Raw genomic sequence first — 20,453 nt, 5'->3', positions numbered from 1 at the left:
AAGATTTGGGGGAAAGGTCAAACAGAAGTAACAGTGCAAAAGCCCTGAGGCAGGAATGAGTGGCTCACACAGCCCTGTGTGACTGGAATGTAAGTGTGACAGGTGGCTGCAGGGGACTCAGGAACCTAGACTGAAATGAGTTTTCACAGCATGGATCAGATACAGAAAGGCTTATAAACCTTCACAAGTTTAGATTTTCTTTTACAGTGGGAAACAATTGGAGGGTTTTAAACATGGAAGTGATATGATTTAATTTGTGTTTTAAAAGTTTATTGTGGCGGCTGTGTGGAGAACAGGTTGGAGGGGGACAGAATGGAAGCAAAGAGATAAGTAGAAGTTTATTGGCAACATTTGAATTCTTTCTCTTTCCCTTTCTCCAACCTTCCCTTTCATTCTCTTAACTTCTTTTAACAGTTCAATCCACAAGCCATTATGTGGAGCCAGAGCAGTAAGTATCTGTGCCAATGGGCTTGAAGGAACTAGTAGGGTTCCAGATTGGAGTATAAAAAGCTGAACTGGGTGTGGATGGCAGAGTGGGCACGGGGGTGGTAGAGAGTGTTGGGACCCAAATGGAATGAGTATCAGTACAGATGGGTGGCCTGATGTGGGTCGTCAGAGCCTGAATGCAGTATGAAAGGAATAGATGCGGCTCAGCAGGGTGTCAGGGTCCAGAGTAAGGTGTCCACTCACAAGATGTCAAAGCCTGAACCTGGTGAAGGGGGTGTTAGTAGGGGTGCCCAGCATTAGAGCCTGAAGTAGTAGGTAGGAACAGAATGAGGAGGGCCTCTGTAGAAGGGCAGTCCAATGCAATATGTCAGATTCTAAGTGAAGAAAGCAGAGCATCCACATCAGAGAAGGGCCAGCAATGATGGAAGTTTGGCTGCATATTTGGTGATTAATCAAATAAAAGTATTTAGGATAACAAGAGCCCTATTTCTCAATGTTGAAAAATGGAGTTTCAAATATGGAAAAACAAAACCAAAAGGAATCTTGTAGTATTGGGTTGAAATTGAAGTTACCAGTGTGAACTCAAGCTCTCCAATATATACAGAAACAAATCCATTCCCTCAGATTCCCTGCTAGAACCTGGTATATTAACACTTCATTAGCAATGATCACACCTAGCACCCAGATCTTGGCTCCTAAATACCATTCTTCATTAAAGGAATCAGAAATCCTTGACAGAATGTCTAAGATTTAAGATAAATCTGGAATATCATGTGCCAGAAAACAGGCAAATACTCAACATGGGGACATATCACAGAAGCCAGTTTGAAGGGGCTCCCACAGGCCAGTTCTGGAATAATGTCAGTATCAAAATAAATAATGGTTATATATATATGTACAATTATATATATATATATATATGTATGTATATATCATATATAATAGATGTATCTATAAGAATAAATATAATGATTGTAATTCATTGGGTAAAATAGGAAACCATGATTCTGCTAATACAAAAAAGTTGACAATTTGATGTAGAGTATTATATTAACATAGTCTCAAAGTATCTCTATAAAACATATTACAAATGAGGAAAAAGTAACTATATAACACCTTAAAAAATCAAAGTTAGTCATCAATACCAAAGCAAATTGAAATCACATGCCTCCTGACAGTACAATGAGAAGAACACATCATCACTTCCATATTCCTGCTAAAGATTTAGAACATGGATGTAATCATTAGAAACCAGACAAACTCAAACTGAGGCATCTTCTATAAAGTAATTGGACTATAATCTTCTAAATATCCAGGTCATGAAAGTTAAAGACTGAGAAACCATCCAGGTTAAAGGAGACTAGGAGACATGACCACTGAAGGCAATGAATGAATCCTAACCAATTTAAAGATTATTTAATGTTAAGAATACTTAGCAGGCAAGAAAGAAAATGGGTAATAGAGGCAGAATTGGTAAAAAGTGCTTGTATTTGGAACCTGATTTTAAACTTGAAATGACAAGACTTACTGCCTTTTGTGCTAAGCAGCTGGATTTATGATGCTGAAATGCAAAAACAAATTAGACTGGGAAGTATGGAGTATTGAGGGTAAGGAATGAAGAGTTTAATTTGGACATATTTTTCAGTTCTTATTGCTGTATAACACACCACCCTAAAATTTAGTGGCTTAAAATAACCATTTATTTACTCATGATTCTGCAAATTAGACAGGACTTAGCTTCAGAGTTCTGATAGGCTAGTGTCATTCCTGGAAACTTCTAAAGGCCCAGCTGGTGCTATATGACTTAACTTGCGTGTCTGATGCCTTCCCTAGGGTGAATGCATCTGGAGTTGGCATCTCAGGGCTCCCAAGAAAGCAGAAGTGGAAACATTCTATTTATCAAAGCAAGTCACAAGGCTAGCCCTCATTCAGAGGAAGAGAAAACAGATTCCACCTCTTGATGGAAGGGGTGGCATGCATGCACAGGCATGGCAGGAATTATTGGCAGCCATCTTCATAGGCAGTATACCACTGTTAATGTTAAGTTTGAGGTGCTCAATAGAGAATGGAGTTGGAAATTGGATACAGGAGTTGGGTGTTCAAGGAAAACTTATGTGATAGTGGTATAAATGTGGGAGTTAACATAAAATGGTATTTAAAGCCATGGAACTTGATGAATTCACCTTGGAATGAATGGTTGATAGAAAAGAGGAAGTCCAGGACTGAGTCTGAGGTGCTCTCATCTAGAGGTGAGGCAGAGAAGATGACAAAGGAAATTGAAAAGAACCCTGTGAAATAAAAAGAGAACTAATGTACATGTTCCAGTAAAAGCAAGAGAAGAAAGTGATTGAAGAAAGAGGCCTATCTTGTTAAAAGGTCGAGTAAGAAGTGGCCCCTGGACTTGTAGGCCCCTGGTCACATGTACGCTGTGGGTGGCTTCCATAACAGTGAGTCAAATTACTCAAACTAGGTGCCTCAATTCCAGAGGCACTCAATAGTGGGCTGATTTTAAAAGCCATGGGATTAATGTGGTTATCTTGTGAGAGTGCCAGTTTTATGACATGACTGAGCCCCAGTTAAAACTCTGGACTCCCAGGCTCTGGTGAGCCTCCCTTATCGGCAATACTCTATACCTATTGTCACATATCTTTGCTACAAGCAATTTGTACTGTCTACAATTCCACGGAGAGGACATCTGGAAACTCAAGTGTGGAATTCTCTGGAACCTCTGTCCCGTGCACCTCTTTCCTTGAATGATTTTTAATCTGCATCCTTTTACTATAACAAACCATAACCATGAGTAAAACAGCATTCAGTGGATTCTGTGCATTCTTCTAGCAAAAACTTTGAATTGCTGTCAGAAGTGAGGATGGCTTGGGGCACTCCTGAACTTCACACTTCGAAGGCATTTTCCTCTGTTAACTTATATACTTGGTTGGAAAATTCTGATAATTTTTTTGAGGAGCCAAGATGTCTGTTTTCCTTGAAGACTAGACATATGATTATGTCATTTACTAAGAGAGGGAACACAAAAGCAGAAACAGGGTAAATGGAAAGACAAATTACTGGTCAAGTAAGTGGGTGTTTGAAGCCCCAGCAGTGTGTCCACATGGAAAGTTTAGTAGGAGCCAGGTAGAGGTCTGGTCCAGAGCTTGGGGCAAGTTAAAAGTTGGAGATCCAGATTTGGAAGTCACAAGCATACGGTAATTCATGCCATGGAAAGAGATGGACTGACTTTATAATAGCCTCTACATAATCTAGTAGGCATTGCTGAAAGATGATATCATATATGGGACACACCGATGTTTTAAGGGCCATACAGAGCAAAGGAGGCACGGAAGAAGGCTGACAGAAGCCAGAGAGTGGAGGACACCTGAGTGGTGAGATCCAATCCAAGAGAAGTTTCATCCGAGAGACAATCTGGAGTGAGCTGGAATTAGGTCAGGCGGGAGAGGATTCAGTTTGTGACTTGATGACTGCACTGAGGGAAGCATACTGAGTAATTTTTATTTTGAAGAGATGTTGCAATGGGATCAGAAGCAGTGGTCTCTCTGGGCAAGGGATAAAGTGAAGTGGCATTGAAAAGACAAAATTCCTAGCTCTTCTGTGACTTAAACAATTCTTATTGAATGCTGAGTTTGGACCGCCGCTCAGGACACACCCTCAGGACTCCTCAGAAATGAACAAAAGCCTCTTTCTGCGTGGGTCAGTGCAGGGCCCCGTCTCCAGCCTCAGTCCCTCTGGCGAGGAGCAGGGACGCGGGGCAGCCGCCAGGGGGCGCAGGCGCGAGCCTATCCGCAAGTCGTGGGGCGGAGCCAAGCCCCGGGACGGCACTCGCACGGCTTCCGGCTTCCGGTGGAGCCCTCGGTTGTCGTGCGCAGCCGTCATGGCAGCCGAGGAGAAGGACCCGCTGAGCTATTTCGCGGCTTACGGCAGCAGCAGCTCAGGCTCCTCGGGCGAGGAGGACAACAGCGAGCCGGAGGAGACGAGTCGCAGAACCCCGGGTCCCGCGAAATCGGCGGGCGGCCTCGGGAAAAAGGCGGAGAAACGGCTGCCAGGCCCAGACGAGCTGTTCCGGAGCGTGACTCGCCCGGCCTTTCTGTACAATCCGCTCAACAAGCAGATAGACTGGGAGAGGCACGTCGTCAAGGCGCCTGAGGAGGTGAGGTTCCCGACCTCGTCCCGCCGGTCCCGGCCCAGCCCGCCCCCTTCCTCCTGCCCACCCGGGGCTCTCCCCCATCCCGGGGAGCCCGACCCGCGCGGCGAGGACTAACGGTGGTAACTCCCGCCCCCGCCCGCTGCAGCTACTCCCCGAGGCCCCTTCCTTTTGATGCCGAAGTGCCTGCGGTGCTGCCTCCAGGACAGCGTCTGCTGCAGCCTCCTGAAGGGGTCAGCCTTGGCGTAGTATCTCTGGGACTGGATTCTTCTTTGGTAACTAAAAGTTATTAGCTTTATTCGTATAGGGAACCCTTTGGCTTTTCACTTAACAGTTTTGTGATTCTAATTTTAAAAATGTGTCTTTAAACCTTAAAAAAAAAAAAGTCCACCTAACAATGAGCGAACGGCAGGGAGGTGCGTGTACCCACACCGATTGTAGGAACCTCGGTTCGTCACGGTGCTTCCTACTGTGTTTGCTTAACAGCCTCCAAAGGAATTCAAAATATGGAAGTCCAACTGTGTGCCACCTCCGGAGACCTACACCACTGACAAGAAACCTCCTCCGGAGCTGGACATGGCGATAAAATGGTCTAACATGTATGAGGACAATGGTGATGACGCCCCACAGAATGCTAAGAAAGCTCGGCTTCTCCCAGAAGGAGAGGAGACGGTGGAGTCAGGTAAGGACAGTCAGACTCCCGTGGAATATCTATGGTCCTTGTGACGAGTTTGAAATCAAATCTAGCGAGTTAGCAAACTGATTATGATGTACGACTGATTTTTGCTGTATTTTTTAGAAAGATCATATGTGTATTTGGCTTCTAAGTAAAATCTCTGGTATCTAGCTCAACCATTAGTATTTGCTGTGCTTTAGAGAAAAATCATAAATGATTCAGGCTTTAAAGTGAAATTTCTACCTTAGCCAGCAGTATATATGGTGCATTATTATTGGAGCAGCACGACCTTGATTCATGAATTCTTTCTTGTGATTGGGGCTGGAAAGTGCTGAAGGCTCCATTTTATACTAAAGCAGTTTGTGCTTTAGAGCCATAATTAGCATGACAAAGTGGATTTAATATAGTAATAGGACGATGATGACCTAGTTGTCTTACCTTAGTTGATATCATAATTTCATCTCTTACTTAGCCTGTAATCACAGCAGTCTCTGCTTCCACGCCTTATCACTCCCCAATTCATCCTTCACACTGCAGCTAGTCTCTTTCTAGTAACACTGCAGATACCACTTTCTAAAAGTCTTATCTGATTATGTAGGTCACCTGCTTAAAACACCAACAGCCTAGAATCAAAGCCTTCTATGATAGGCTGTGTCTTTCTCTCCATCCTCATTTTATGTGGAACCCTTTTCTAGCACTTTGAAGATCTTAAAATTCAAAACTTGAATTTATGAATTCAAAAATTCATAAAATAGACTATGCTATTTTATGATTTCATGCCTTTCAATATATGTTGCACTTTAAGCTAGAATGTTCTTCCTTCCCTCTTTGGCTGGTAAGCACATTCATCCTTCAAAATCCAACTCAAAGAAGAAAACAATCTCAGATATCACCTTCCTCTAATAATTTGTTCCTCTGTACCTTGTATGTGCTAATGCTATTGATTGCACTTGTCACCTGTTATGTGATTATTTGTTCATAAGTCTATGTCCTTTATGAAAATGAGCTCCTTAAATGTAGGGTCCAGTTCTTTTTAAAAATGTTTGTATCACACTTTTTAGTACATTGTATTCAATGGATAATTGTTGAATTGGACTAAATTTTTTGGACTCATTTTTATGAAGCAGTGTGCCGTTTTTGTTAAACAGATTTTTGATCTTATAATACACAGCTACTTAGCTCCTTTTACAATCATGCAGAGAATTGTATTTAAGAAAAAGGGTAACTGGTAGGATTTTTTACTCCAGTTTTGATTGTAACTGGCTTTTTCCATTTCTTGACTGATTTCCCAGTGTGGATTAGAAGTCACTTTAATAAAGGCACATCTTCAGTAAATGTCATCGTTTTGGAGATGCCAAATGAAGTGGGTATTTAAAATACTTCATATTGTATAATATTTTATATAATTAATAAAAGCACTTTTGTGGAAATAATGTTTAATCCTTACAACACCTTGTGAAACCAGGTAGGGAAATGTGGAAATGAGAGCTTGTATGAATTACCCAAGGTCACAAAACTAGAAACTGCCAAGCTCGAAAATAGGTACTTTTACACAGCTTTCTAATTTCTTCTTAGCAACTCAATGCAGTAGTAGTACATGATTCATTATCATTATTTTATAGACAAGAAAACAATCTCAGATTAAAGAATTTGCCCAAAAAAATTTCAGCTGGAAAGAGGCAGAATCAGAATTCAAATTCAGGTCTTTAAATAGAAACAATGCCCTGTTAAACTGGGATTTTGTCTCTTGATGTTTTCCATGCTAGAGTACTTGAGAAATAGCTGTCTTTTTAAGAAGCATGGCAATAGGACCACTGGTGTTAATATTCAAACTTGGGTGCCATAGGCTCTAACCTTGTTCCTATATACAAAAGGCGAGGATTATATATATACTAGGTAGGATAAGCAAGTGGAAAGAATTATCTTTTTTCCAGTTTGCCTATTGAGTTCAGATAGGATTCCACATATTTGACAAATAATACTGTTGTTCCCTTAGATAATTTCTTTTTGATTATATGATGACATTCTATCAGCAAATGAATGTAGACATTGTAAAAACAAACAAAAGGATATGCTCTTGTCAGTTTAAAGCTGGGTCTTAAGATTAAAAGATAATCCCGAAATCTTCAATTTTGACTTTAATGTTAGTTATTGAATATAACTATCTTCTTTTTGTAATAAATACCTTCCTTTTTAAAAGTGATTTTTGCTGTTTCAGACTCCCATAACATGTTCACAGTTACTGTAAAGTTGATTTCCCTGACATCATTTTTTACCTCTATTTTTTTTAATTCATAAAATATCTTGAATTAGAAACTCTTAAATTACCTTTTTTTTCCGATTATCAGATTACTTTGTTTTTAATTTCCTTCCCATTTCCTGCCCATTGGCCTTTTTTGCCAGTTAACTTCTTCCAAATATTTTAAAGGAGGGAATTTGGGAAAGATTCAAAACATTGAGGCTTGCTACTTAATCACCATTTTTTATTTATAGTTGCAAAATGTAGATCAGTAAGTTCTATTTTATATATATTATACATAAATATGTGTATATAGCTTTATCAACATATAATTATAAAAACCTAGCTAACTAGTACTTTTTTTTTCTTTAAGAATTTACAAAGTTAGTATTAATAATTTAAACTTACTTGTCTTGGGTGACATGAATTCCATAATATAAAATTTGTTTCCCTACTAGTCCATTTGTAGTATATGGCAGAGTAGAAATTGACTTTGATGAATATTTTGGGTTTTTTTTTTCCTCTGCTCTCATTTATAAGGCAATGTCCTGTTATGTCACTAGATGGCATTAGCTCTTCTGTTGAAATTACTCATACAAATTCTCTTCCAACCTCAGTAGTTTTTGTTACAGTAAGTTTACTTGTGATAAGTGGCAAATTAAAAGCAAAAGTCTCAGGATCATCTTCTTAATATATATTAACAATGGATTTTACAGTAAAGTTAGAAATTTCAATCTTTATACTACTGAAGACTCTCAAAAGTCAAGCATATAATTAAATTTTATTGAAAAAACAAAAGGTCTTAGCTTATTTGAACTGTGTGCCATATCAGTTTGTAGAGTCAGTATTTTTGTGATGCATGATAAGTCACTGGGTAAAACTTCGATTTGTAAATTCCTGGGATGATTTATTGATCTGAAATGTATCTTATCTTACTACCTACATAAATCCATGGTGCTCTATAAAATACATGAATGACATTGCCATGCTGTATTTGAAGATGAATCGCCTGCTGTTGACACTACCTATTGTCCACTTCAACAAAGGAGATATTCTGAATATGGTTGAGTTCACAGAAGGGAATTAAAGGCTTGCTTGAGCTTGTAAATATATTTCCTCTGTAAAGAGTTCAATCATCTGATATCAACAGCTTCCCAGATTTTTTTAATATGAAGGCCTCTTTGAACATCAAAATATTTTATAAAGCATCACATGGTATTTCTTGAACTTTGAGTATCTGTTGAGGAAAATAAAGTCAAAAATACGATGAATTCAGCAATGTGCTTGAAATAAATCTGTACTTTATAAATCATAACATCTTTTACATGTTATTTCTTCTGTCTATATGGAATTCTTAAAAAAGCCACACATCTCTCCACTTTTAGAGGTGAGAATTAGCAGCTGGTCTCTGCTATCCTGTGTTGTATTGAAATGTATGGTGGTGTTTTTTAAAATTGAATGAAGGGGTCTACTTTTTCAGATTTGACAGCATTTTTATTAATTGGGTATTTTCTTTGGCTACAGACAACTAATAGCCTTTTGGAAAAGTGCAGAGGATATAGTTGTAACGTGAAGTTCTTCTCTACCTTCCCTCCCCAAAATTCTTCATAAAACAAAGGGGGAAGATAGCTGTTTTTCTGTTGCCACTGCAGTATTCTGACTTTCCTATGAATGGGGGTTGGCAGGGAGTAGAACTAACTGTATGGGACAAAATTGAAAATACAGTTTCAGTGAAACATCTACTTGGGAATCCTTATTTAACTTCAAAATACAAAGATGGGGGAGGAGTACGGAAGAGGGTTGTTTTACAGAGAGAGAAAGCAGATTAGAAGGTAAAGAACAGCTTATAGCCACTTAAATAACATCATTGTTAAATTGATACCTTTTTTTTTTGGTAAAAAGAAAATGTATTCCACTCTTACCATGTACAGATTTTATACTTAAATGTACACAGCATGTATACTGTAGAATATTTGGAAATAGCTTTTTCAGAATAAATCTGACTTTAAGCTACCTTAATATAGCACTAAACGATCACTGTGGATTTTGTATAATACTACAGTTTAAAAAAAAACTTATTTTTTACTTGAACTTTAAAATCAGGGTTCTAAAAGTTAATTTTAGGTTTTTATTTGGAAACTGTAAGAAACATTAGTTGAAAGTGATATTTTTGTATAAAGTCAATGAAAATTTAACACTTGTTTTTAATTACTGATTGAAACTCTTCCTTTCCTGTTTAAAGATGATGAAAAAGATGAACATTCTTCTAAAAAGCGCAAAGTAGAACCAGGAGAACCAACAAAGAAGAAAAAGTAGAAAACAACAAATGACAGGAGTTTCTGGACTATAAAACTTGAAATGGTTTTTCTCTGGCAAATTAATTGATAGTGTAAATTATTATGAAATAGCATCTCCATGAATGTCCATGTTAATTAACTAATAAGTATTGCTGCAGGAACTTTCCACAGTAGAAATTCATTTTTTATTTAAAATGTGTGTGTATTTAAACTCAAATGATGACTTGTGATTGTGAAATTGACACTTGGAAGCATTCTTGCTCTCACAGAATTGGTGACTTGCTTTGAGAGTTTTGTCACATGTTGACATGCCAACGTTCTATGAACCTTTTATAAAGGAATATATTTTTAAAGTAAATATATTGTACTGTGAACTTGTAGGGTGCTTTTCAACAGTGTTTGTACAGTGTAAATAGATCATGGAAATAAAATTACTTATTGAATATTATTACCACTCCATAACATTAACATTTTAAAGATTTGTCTGTGACAAGTGTCCTCTTTGCCATGTTGTTTTATAGTAGATATTACCATTTAGGGAGTGCCTCCTGTGTTCAGGTCCCTTCTGCATCTTTGATCCTCAAACAGCCTGGTAAAGCACAAGTTAGTCTCATTTTATAGTAAAGAGTGGTTAAGTTATCCAAGATTACACAGCTAGTGAGCAGTGAATGGGATTCAACTTAGGACACTTGAATTCCAAAACCTATCCACCACCTATCCACCTATCCACCAATCAAAATTTAGTAATCTTTTGGAGCTGAATTTTCTGTCTCTTCCAGGTACCCTGCTGTGGTGGTTTGTGGAGATCTCTTTTACTGTATAGCTACACTTACATGCTTTATATTGTGATTGTTCATTAATTTCCCTGTTAATATTTTGCTGAAGATAAGGATCCTCTTAAAGATTTGGCAGATGTAGCAAATAAAAATACAGGATACTCAGTAAAATTTGAATTTTAGATAAACAACAATATTTTAGTATATTCAATATTGGGACATATTTATACTAAACTTCTGTTTATCTGAAATTCAAATTTAACTGAGCATCTTGTATTTTATCTGGGAAATCTCCTTTGTGTTTACCTAGCTCCTATTTTAATGCTTTGCATATAGTAGTAAATAAGAAAACAACAAAGGGTATTCAGGAAGTTAGTAATCTTTTATTTCTATTCCCAAAATGCAGTGATTTGTAACTTTTTAAACAATAAAGGAGAGGTTATACACTACATCAATCAGTCTATGATTCTTATGCCTTTAAGAGACAAGACTTCGTTATACTACACATTTAGTGTATAAGAAAAATTAAAGGCAGTTGAATTTAAACTCAGTCTGAGTTTTAAAAAATCCCCAGTCCAGTTGTTTGCTCTCAGACTGGAAGCTAACATATAAAAGGCTATAAATTTTTTTAGTTGGGAACATGAATCAAGTAGATTAAAATTTGTAAAAGTCATTAAAAGAATTGTGCCAGCCACAGTGCTTTATGGAGTGAGGGAGGAACATAACAGCATGATGGCTTCCAGTGTATCTTAAACTTCCAAAAACTAATTTTATAGCTGCCTGTTCTCTAGGTTTACAAATATATTAATCCCACATTTGAATAATTGATAAGAAAATGTTGAAGGTTGAAGTCCAAAAACGAATAATTTGGAAGACTCAATGATATCCAATAATAGGTAGTGGTACCACCTGGGAAAGCATGGCCCCAAGTGACACAAAACCAAACAAATGGAATTACAAAAAAGTTGGGATTCCCAAATCTGGAGAAATCTACAGTCTAGGTGCATGTATTGGTGGGGCCCTTATCTCAGAAATTAATGAAATATTACAAGATTACAAAATTGGCATGAAAGCAAACCTCATTTATAAAAAAAGCCCAACAAACCAATGTCTGAAAATCTTAACCCCTTTTTACCACCCATTGGTTCAACTTCCAACTTAGATCAGTTAGTTTATGCTGGAGAACAAAAAAGCTCAGTAGATCAGTCCTTAAGTGGTGCTTTGAGCCTCCTTTCTAGAAGGTAACAATGTGTAGGGGGGTGGATGTTTTGACATTGCAGACGGGACAGGTGGTGGCTCTACCTGTGAGATTATTAAGCAACTGCAGGGAGATAGGCACCTATGCTAGTATAGGCCAAGCTAGTTTTAGCTTAGAAGGAGGAAGAGGGTTTTAGGAAAGAAGGATGCTAAATATTATGAAGCAGTCTGACAGCCATTTGTATCTCATTGGGTTTCTTTTTTAAATGTGGCCAAAAATCAGGGGAAAGAAATTTGCTTATGGTTTGCTTAACCTTCCATAGAAATATCCCTTGTGGGAAAATGGCCTTTCATGTCAGTACATCCGTCGTCTTATTAAAGAAAGGACGATTTTCCCCTTCAGAGATGTCCTGAGAACATGTTTGTGAAACAAGTGTCCATGGAGGTACAGAGGTAAAGAGCAGTTTGGTTCAGCTAGTGAAACCCAGTGGAGAAGATTATTATTAGAATTCATATGGATAAGGGAAAAAATCCTATGTCCAGATTGCTTCCTTTTTGGAGAATCAGGTAACTTGGTACTTATGATTGGTTCCTCATCTTTAAGGACATTAAGCCACATTAGGTATGAATGATTTTCTTTTGTGTAAGGGTAAAATTTGAGGAGAAGCATTTGTGGGCCATATTTTAAAATTCAAAATGTAAATAGTGTTACAGACTAATACAGAAAGCATTCTAACTGGAATCAACATTTCTGAGAAAATTGACACACTTTTTTTTTAGCCATTAAAATACTAGTATTACCTGGACAGACTTGCAAACTTGTACCTTTGTAATCTCAACCCTTAATACTGTGTAGTACTTTTGAGTTCACAAACTACTATTTTATTTTCCAAAAGCCTAATGAGGTAGGTCTTACATTGCCAAATTCAAGAATGGAAAACAGGCCCAGTGAGACAAAACAATATGCCCACAAAAGCCTTGTGAATTAGCTTCAGAGATCAGGCTAAAATCTGCAATCCCATTCCATGCAAGATTTATAGAGAACCTATTAGTGCAAAGCATTGTGTCAGGGACAACCCATCTTTATTTTAGCAAAACCACATTAGAATGGGGAGAATAAGTATGTAGGGTACAAATTGAGTCAGACATGTTGCAGTAGCCCTGTAGTGAAATGTGCCTTAGTGAACTAAGGCACTGGAGAAGAGAGATGAGAAACTGCTAGTGCTTAGTTGAATATGATGGCAGAGAGTGACCTTTTCTTTTATTGCAAATTACGTGTATGTAATTAAAACAAATGGGCTAATGCAGGTTTGGACATGACCTACATATAAAATACATTGCCACACAATTTAGATACAAAACACTACTCAAGATATTGGGAAAATAATTATTTTTACAGGAACCTGATGAACTCAGCAACTTTGAGAAGTCAAAACTTTAACACAAATCCACAAATGGACTTTAAAATGTGTCATTGGCAGTATTTTGGATTTTAGAGTTTTATATCCACACTGAACTGCTTCCCTATTTCATTCCTCATTATCACTGAGTACATAATTCCAGACATTCTGTTACAAAAAGGTATTAATTTCCAGCAAATGTTTTGGATTTTTCATTAAATTCTAAAGCTTCCTGTCTTCCCCCTCCACAGTTTCCCAATTTGAAGACTTGTATTTGCATTTTAATGAAGAAAAAAGAAGTACTTGTATGTACCATCTATAGAGGAGGGATTTTTTTTTTTTTTGCCTGTTTTGTTCATTGACTAGAACAGTGCCTGGCATGTAATAAGCTGTCAGTATAACTGTTAAATGTTGATGGTAAGCTAAATTTTTCATCCCTGGCTTAGGTGATCCTCCAGAGGTTTGTGTTTTCAGTTATAAAAGCCAATAAATCTTGACAAACCAGTTTTAAGTTTTCTGTCACTTTCTGTCAAAGTTCTAATTGATATGAAACTCTCTTTACTCCTATGGTTTCTTCTTTCATTCCTTTGCTCTTCTGGTTCTCTCCTCTTCTCTTCTCTCTGGCTCTTTCTCTTCCAGCCACCTTGTAATGCTGGTGGAGCCCAAGTTGCTCCCTTCTCATTTACACTGGTTCTTGACCATCTCAGCCAAATTCATGGCTATCACAGTCAGTAATGCTCTGATGATTCCCTCTGTTCTATGGCTTGCCAGAATGCTCTTGTAAAACCCCAAATTTGTGTATCCTGTAGAGCAGCTCTACTTGTGTCTCAAGGCTCCTCACTGTATGTCCAAAACCAAACACAAGTGTGTCAAAACCCAGCCACTTCCTAGTTTTCCTTTCTGGTCCATGCCATCACCATTGACCCAGAAACCTGCCCTCTGCCTCACTTCCCACCACATAGGTTTGGCCAATTAATCCTGAGGGTTCTCTCCCAGTCCTCACACACCTCTTAACCCAGCTCCCATGAATCAGATAATGCTATTTAGTGTCATAGTTCTGTGACAACACTTGTACCATTGCTCGGTGAGCCAATATGTTTCAGCCCCAGGCAAGTTCACTATGAATTCAATGAGACCAAAGAAATGACAATGGAATGTTCTTGGGGGTGAAAGGATTATACCCAACTTTATTCCCACAGTGGCAGGTCAGTCACTAGAATCCTGTCCACTCAGAGCAAGTCTGCGTGCAGCAAGCCAGTCTCTGCCTCTGGGCCTTTCTACCCCCATGACCATCTCAGTCTGTCCTCAGTGCTGCCACCACTCCAGTCTTGTCTCTGCTCTCCTGCAGCCATGCAGCCCTGCCACCTTATTGCCCAGAGTACTGGGTGGAGCTCTATATATAAAGTCAATAACAATGTATTACCCACACATGTGTAGCTAACCAACCAGGGCCAGGTGAGAATCCTGGCCACAGGAACCTTCACTTTATCCACACTTGGCCTGGCCCTTCTTAGTGAAGCCCCTCTTATCCTCCAAGAGTCAGTTCAAATAGTTCCTCTTTTCTGCACTGTGTTCTATTTATCTCTGTATCTGCACCTGTACATTGTTTTTCCCCATGCCCAGTACTATGAATAGCCAACAGTTATTAAGTACTTGCTATATGCCAGGCATTGTTCTTGGTGCTTTACATGCATTAACTCATTTAATGTGATGAAGTAGGTGCTGTTATTAGCCCTATTTTTCAGGGGAGAAAACTGAGGAACAGAGGCTAAGTGATTTGCTCAAGGTGGTAGAGCTGGGAAAGGCAGGTGGTTCGGCTCCAGGCTGCCTCACTGAACTGGAGGGGAGCAAGGAGAGCCTAAATGAATCAATAGACTGATTTATTAATCTGCAAGTTTGATGCAAGGAGTGCCCCTAGAAGGCACTCAGAATACAAATATTTGGAGAATGAATGAACCCAAAACAGTTTACTAACCAGAGGTACAGAATTTGTATAATACACCAAAAACATCTTTCAGATAGATTAAAATAAAAGGAAAGTCACTACATAAATATTTTAGAAAGGTTAATGCATATTTAATAACTTAGCTTATTTATCACAGAAGAGTACAGCTGACCCTTGAACAACTTGGGGGTTAAGGGTGATGATCCCCTAACATAGTGGTAAATCCCCGTATAACTTTAAACTCCCCAAAACTTAATACGAAAAACCTACTGTTGATTGGAAGCCTTCCCAATAACATTAACAGTCAATCAATATATGTTTTGTATGTTTCATGTATTATGTACTATATTACTATCATAAAGTAAGCTAGAGAAAAGAAAATGTTTTTTCAAATTGTTGGAAATGTCCAGAAATTTTTCCAATCTATTTATTGAAAACAATCCATGTATAAGTGGACCCACTCAGTTCAAACCTGTGTTGTTCAAGGGTCAACTGTATTTTTAATTGAAAACCTTAAAGAAATGGGGCTGAGAATATATACCTCTCCCTCCAAAAATATATTTTAACCTTTCACTGTTTTTCAAAGTCTACATTTTTTTAAGCAAAGTGAGATAGCTTTAAGCCAGAAATTTGGCCTCAAATTTCATTGGCCTTTCTCTGACACTTAAAATTTGTCTTGAGTTTAGAATCATAGCACCAGAGCATTGAGTGGTCCTCTCGTACAAACTTCCCAGAATATGGGAATATCTTCTGTCTGATCTTTGCCTCTCTTTTCTAGGCTTGCAGACAAGCCCACAAAATGACAGGTTTACAGTCTGGACTTGAAAACTCACTTCCTGTGTGTCTGTAATATTTTGGTTTTCAGAGTCTGGAACTACTCTTCCTTTCCTGAGTTTACCATTTTCTGAAAAAGGAAAAGAAACAGGATTTGGTGCATATCATTCAAGTAAAAGTGCATCTCTATTCTTGACATAATTACCTGTCTCTGTTTTTAAATGGGACCAAAATTCTTGCAGCCTTCCCTAGCACACTGGGGAGTTTGAATCAACATTTTAAATTTAGGATTCCTGAGAGAAACTGCAATGACGTAACACAAAAAGTCACTTCCAACTAGATAGGTGACTTGTCTGCCAGCAAAGCTATAAGCAGGCCAACTCAAAAATAACTCCTCTGAGGCTCACGTGCCAAGGGGAGATTTTAAGACCCTGTTGCCAGTTTTTACTAGTTTTTGAGTTTGGAGACACAAGCAAACACATACCCCTTGAGGCTTTAAATCAATAGAACCTTCTCCTGTTTTCACTATGTTCTACCTTTAGGCCTTCCCTTCAACTCCTCTTCTTAACCCTACAAAGTGGCCTAAAAGCCTCAGTAAAATTTCCTCTGTAACAGCTGGAATCCATATGTCAAATCTGTAATGCATAAACTCTTCATTTTTTTTCTTTTAATTTAGGCTTAATTACTTGCACTCCAAACCCCCCTTCTCCTGCCTGTGTCCATACCAAACTAATTAGGGCAATTATCTGAGCCATCCACAGCTACAGATCTGTTAAAGCCTGCTATGAAGGTTAACAAATGAGACGGTTAATTTCTCCAGATTACTCCATAGTTGTGGAAGAAAGGAAAGAAGCCCTTAACATTTGAAAGAGCTTTTGAGTTTTGAGGCTTTTCTTCTGGACACCAAACTGCCACCTAGGAGAAGGGCTTTCTTTGGGGTTCCAGACTGGGTGGAACTTTGAGGTAAGTGACTTAATTCTGAACTGAAGCACTTGGAATTCATTACTACACATGAAAGAACGTCTCCCAGTCTTGCTCCTTCTACTGTGTATAAAATATCATGGTGCTTTTTTGAAGAAGTCAGATTTCCAGGTAGGAGCTTCTGGTGCCAACTTGGAGAAGGTGACTTAAAACCTTAGACAGTAAGTGCCTTTTTCTAGATAATTTGACCAGGGCCCTGTGTATTTTTAACTTACCCAGAGGTTACTGAATTCATCCAGTCACTTTGGCTAATTATAAACTGCCCAGGTTTTTCTACTCTTTTTCCACTTTTGTTTCCACTGTAACAGTAGCAAGGCTATCCTATATCAGTTTTGCTAGGTAGCTTAACTGGAGTTCCTAATTTAATCTTTTGCCTTAGAGGGGTTTTTTTAGATCACACAGCCTAACATTGAATTTTATTTTTTTAAGCCCAGGATAGTTAACTGGAGGAGAATTAGATTTTTTTTTTTAGCATTACCATGATTTCAACTCATTTTTTCCAACAGGGATATGTGAAAATGTGATAAATAATGATGGGGAACAGGTTTCCAATTGCCTCACATAAGTGCCAAAAGTAATAGAAGAAAAATCCATTATGTCTGAAGTACAGAAGAAATGTTTTCTTTGCTACAAATATATTTAGACTTTTCAAAGACAAGAACAATGTTTATACCAAAAATAACAATTCATTATATTTAAGACACATTGTTTCAACTAACTCTCCTAACTGTAATGTTAGATATTCTTTATAATAGTAGTGCTCATTAAAATTTTTTTCTGACTATGAAAATGATACATGCTCATAGTAGAAGTTCTGGAAAAGACAAAAAGAAATAAAATAGAAATCACTTTTAGTAGAGAAATCCATTGTTATTGTTTTGATATACAGTATTTTCTTAGTGCATTTTTTTCTGTGCCTACATGTACATAATCTAAAAAATATAGGTATTCTATATTTTATTTAACACCAAGTATTATCAATTCCATTAAGGATTCTTCAAAAACTTAACTTTCATTTTCATTTATCTTTTGGACATTAAAATTATGTATTTTGCACCACTGTAATGCTAAGATGAACATCCTTGTGATTAAGTATTTGGTTGCAGTATTTGATTACAGAACTACTTTTGTGAGGAGAATTCAAGAGAGAATCATATGCAAAGTTCATCCAGTTCCCTTGGCTTAATGCTCCCAACTTCTTCAGACCACAATGAAACAGTATTTTCAAAAAGTTTGTATATTTCTTTGAAGTCTTAAGTGTTAAGTCCCTTCCCAGAAGCAAGCTCTTTATAACAGCAATCTGGCATTTCTAATATGTCCTCTTTTTAAGTGCTCTGAAAAACCACATTTCTTTTTAGACTGCTCCAAAAAGCTACTCACATTCCAAAAAGCTTCTCAAATGGAGAACCTAGTTATTTTGCCTTTAGCAAAAGGAACTTGTGGCTACTATGAACTGAAGACAAATTTGGAGGTGAAGAGAGGATTGAGGGAAAAATAAAGTACACTTGGCTCCCATCTTCTCCCTGCTTCTATATTACTGACAATATTATTGCAATTAACAGAGAAAAACCTTAGGTGGAGCCAAAGGCTCCTGAAGAAATACCCTCCGTACCGAGGCAGGCCAGACCTCATGGATTCCCCACAGCAGCTTGACTTGCCTCACTGCAGGAGGCTCCTGTCGCTAGTCAACCAAGAAAGGGGGGTGCCAGGAAACCCTCCACTCCCACACACCCCAAAAGAAAGAAAGAAAGAAAATGCCTCCTTATCGTAGCTTGTGGAATTGGGGAAATTCCACAAAGAGGGCTCCCAGTAAAGCTTCACCAGAGGGTCACAAAGCAGATTCCCCAGAGAAGAGCTCCTGGGAGAAGTAACATTATCCTAACTCTCATCTTGTCACTTAATCACACTTACATTGTTCTCACTGCTGAGCATATTTTATTTTCCTGACTGGATTAAGAGCACTGGCGAGTCCCAGGGCCTTACATTTACTGTGGTGCTCCGGAACACAGCACAAAGCAATACGGTTAGAAATTAGTAAGTAAGTGAACAAACAAAACAACACTTAGCATCTTAGAGCAAATGATTTTTCAAGTCTTTTTCCTACCAGCCTATTTTCAGTGGGGAACTGAGCAAAGCAGCCAAGCAAGAGAGGAGGGAACTGGTAGAGAGCAGTGACCTAGGTTCTCATTTCCTGGGCTGGCCCTGAGGGAAGCTAACCTCGTCTGGATTCTGATTCATGTCTCTCAGTTAATCCAACTCTTAATCATCTTCAATTAACTGAACTCCTCCTCCACATCTCTACTTTTAGGGAAAAAATTTGTAAGAAAACAATAGGGATTTTTATTTTAGGAAAACGACTAAAACCATTTCTCAGTGTCAGCCATGGACTAGGTATAAATCCTGCCCAACCTCCTAAACCTTCTCCATCATTATTTCCAGAAGTGTGCTCCAAGAGGATACTTGCAGCTGCTCCAAGAATAGGGTTCCATCAACAAAGTCTAGGATTCTTCTCTTCTAGAGATTCACAGGGAACATGTGAGTTACAAAGGTTCTGTGGGATCATTCAATAAAGACCTTCTCAGCCCCAATGTCTGAAACTTATCTGAGCACAGAAACCTTTTGAGGAATAGCTGGGAAAATTTGTGGAATGAATTTGGAGACATGCTGCTTTCTACTATACAGAATGAAAATACCCATTTGGGTTTACACTGGTAAGGAGATGAGTGGGGATGGGCGTTGATCATTGATTATTCAAGGGGTCAGTATCTTCAATAGAGTCTCTTTTCTAAATTATTTTTCACAATAATTTTTGAATAAAGAAGACATTTTTTAAGAGAAATGAAAATTAATACTACTAGGAGATACTATTTCTCACCAACCAGATTAGGAAAATTCCACTGGACAACACATTTTGGTAAGGTGATGGAGACGTGGCATGCTTATACAACACAGGTAGGAAAGCAAAAGGATTCAAGCCCTGTGGAAAGCAGTTTGGCAAAATCTACAGGAATTACAAATATATTTTCCTGTTGACCCAGCAATCCTGTTTCTTGGAATTTATCCTGTAGATATGTATATACAATATGATATATGTACAAGTTTTATTTATTAAAACATTCTTCATAATGGCAAAATATTAGAAGTATTTGAAATATCATAGGGAACTGGTTAAATAACTGTGATTTATATACAATGGGAGAGAATGCAGCAGGAAAAAATAAGGAAAAAAGAACTCTCTATGGATGTGGAAAGATATCCAGGATACACTAAAAATGAAAAAAGAAGTTGCTACTTTTCATGTAAGAAAGGGGAGGATAACTCCTAGCCAGACTTATCAAGAAAAAAAGAGAGTCTACACACATAAAAAGAAACAGAAATGAGAAAGGAAAAGTCACTATGGACACTACAGAAATACAAATATTTATTAGAGAATACTATGAAAAATTATATGCTAACAAACTGGATAGTTTAGAAGAAATGGACAACATTCTAGAAAAATACAACCTTCTAAGGCTGACAAAAAAAACCCAGAAAATCTGAACAGACCAATCACTAGCAACAAAAT

General features: G+C 37.9%; 1 protein-coding gene across 2 annotated transcripts; it reads left to right on the top strand.

The window, feature by feature from the left end:
• The first annotated feature begins 1,471 nt into the window (after positions 1-1,471).
• C4H1orf52 (chromosome 4 C1orf52 homolog) lies at positions 1,472-10,263 on the top strand. Of its 2 annotated transcripts, XM_037012469.2 has the most exons (4): positions 1,472-4,609; positions 5,090-5,285; positions 6,572-6,642; positions 9,761-10,263. In XM_037012469.2, exons 1-4 carry the CDS (start codon positions 4,127-4,129, stop codon positions 9,800-9,802), a joined length of 792 nt encoding a protein of 263 aa, XP_036868364.2. In that variant the 5' UTR covers positions 1,472-4,126; the 3' UTR covers positions 9,803-10,263. The 2 variants fall into 2 exon arrangements, with proteins under 2 accessions (XP_036868364.2, XP_017526816.2); XM_017671327.3 differs by lacking the exon at positions 6,572-6,642 and having other exon boundaries at positions 1,860-4,609.
• The last annotated feature ends 10,190 nt before the right edge of the window (positions 10,264-20,453 follow it).

Source organism: Manis javanica, chromosome 4, assembly GCF_040802235.1.
Source record: "Manis javanica isolate MJ-LG chromosome 4, MJ_LKY, whole genome shotgun sequence".
Taxonomy (NCBI): Eukaryota; Metazoa; Chordata; class Mammalia; order Pholidota; family Manidae; genus Manis; species Manis javanica.
The sequence above is the reverse complement of the archived record's forward strand: the minus strand, read 5'-3'. Positions and strand labels throughout refer to the sequence as shown.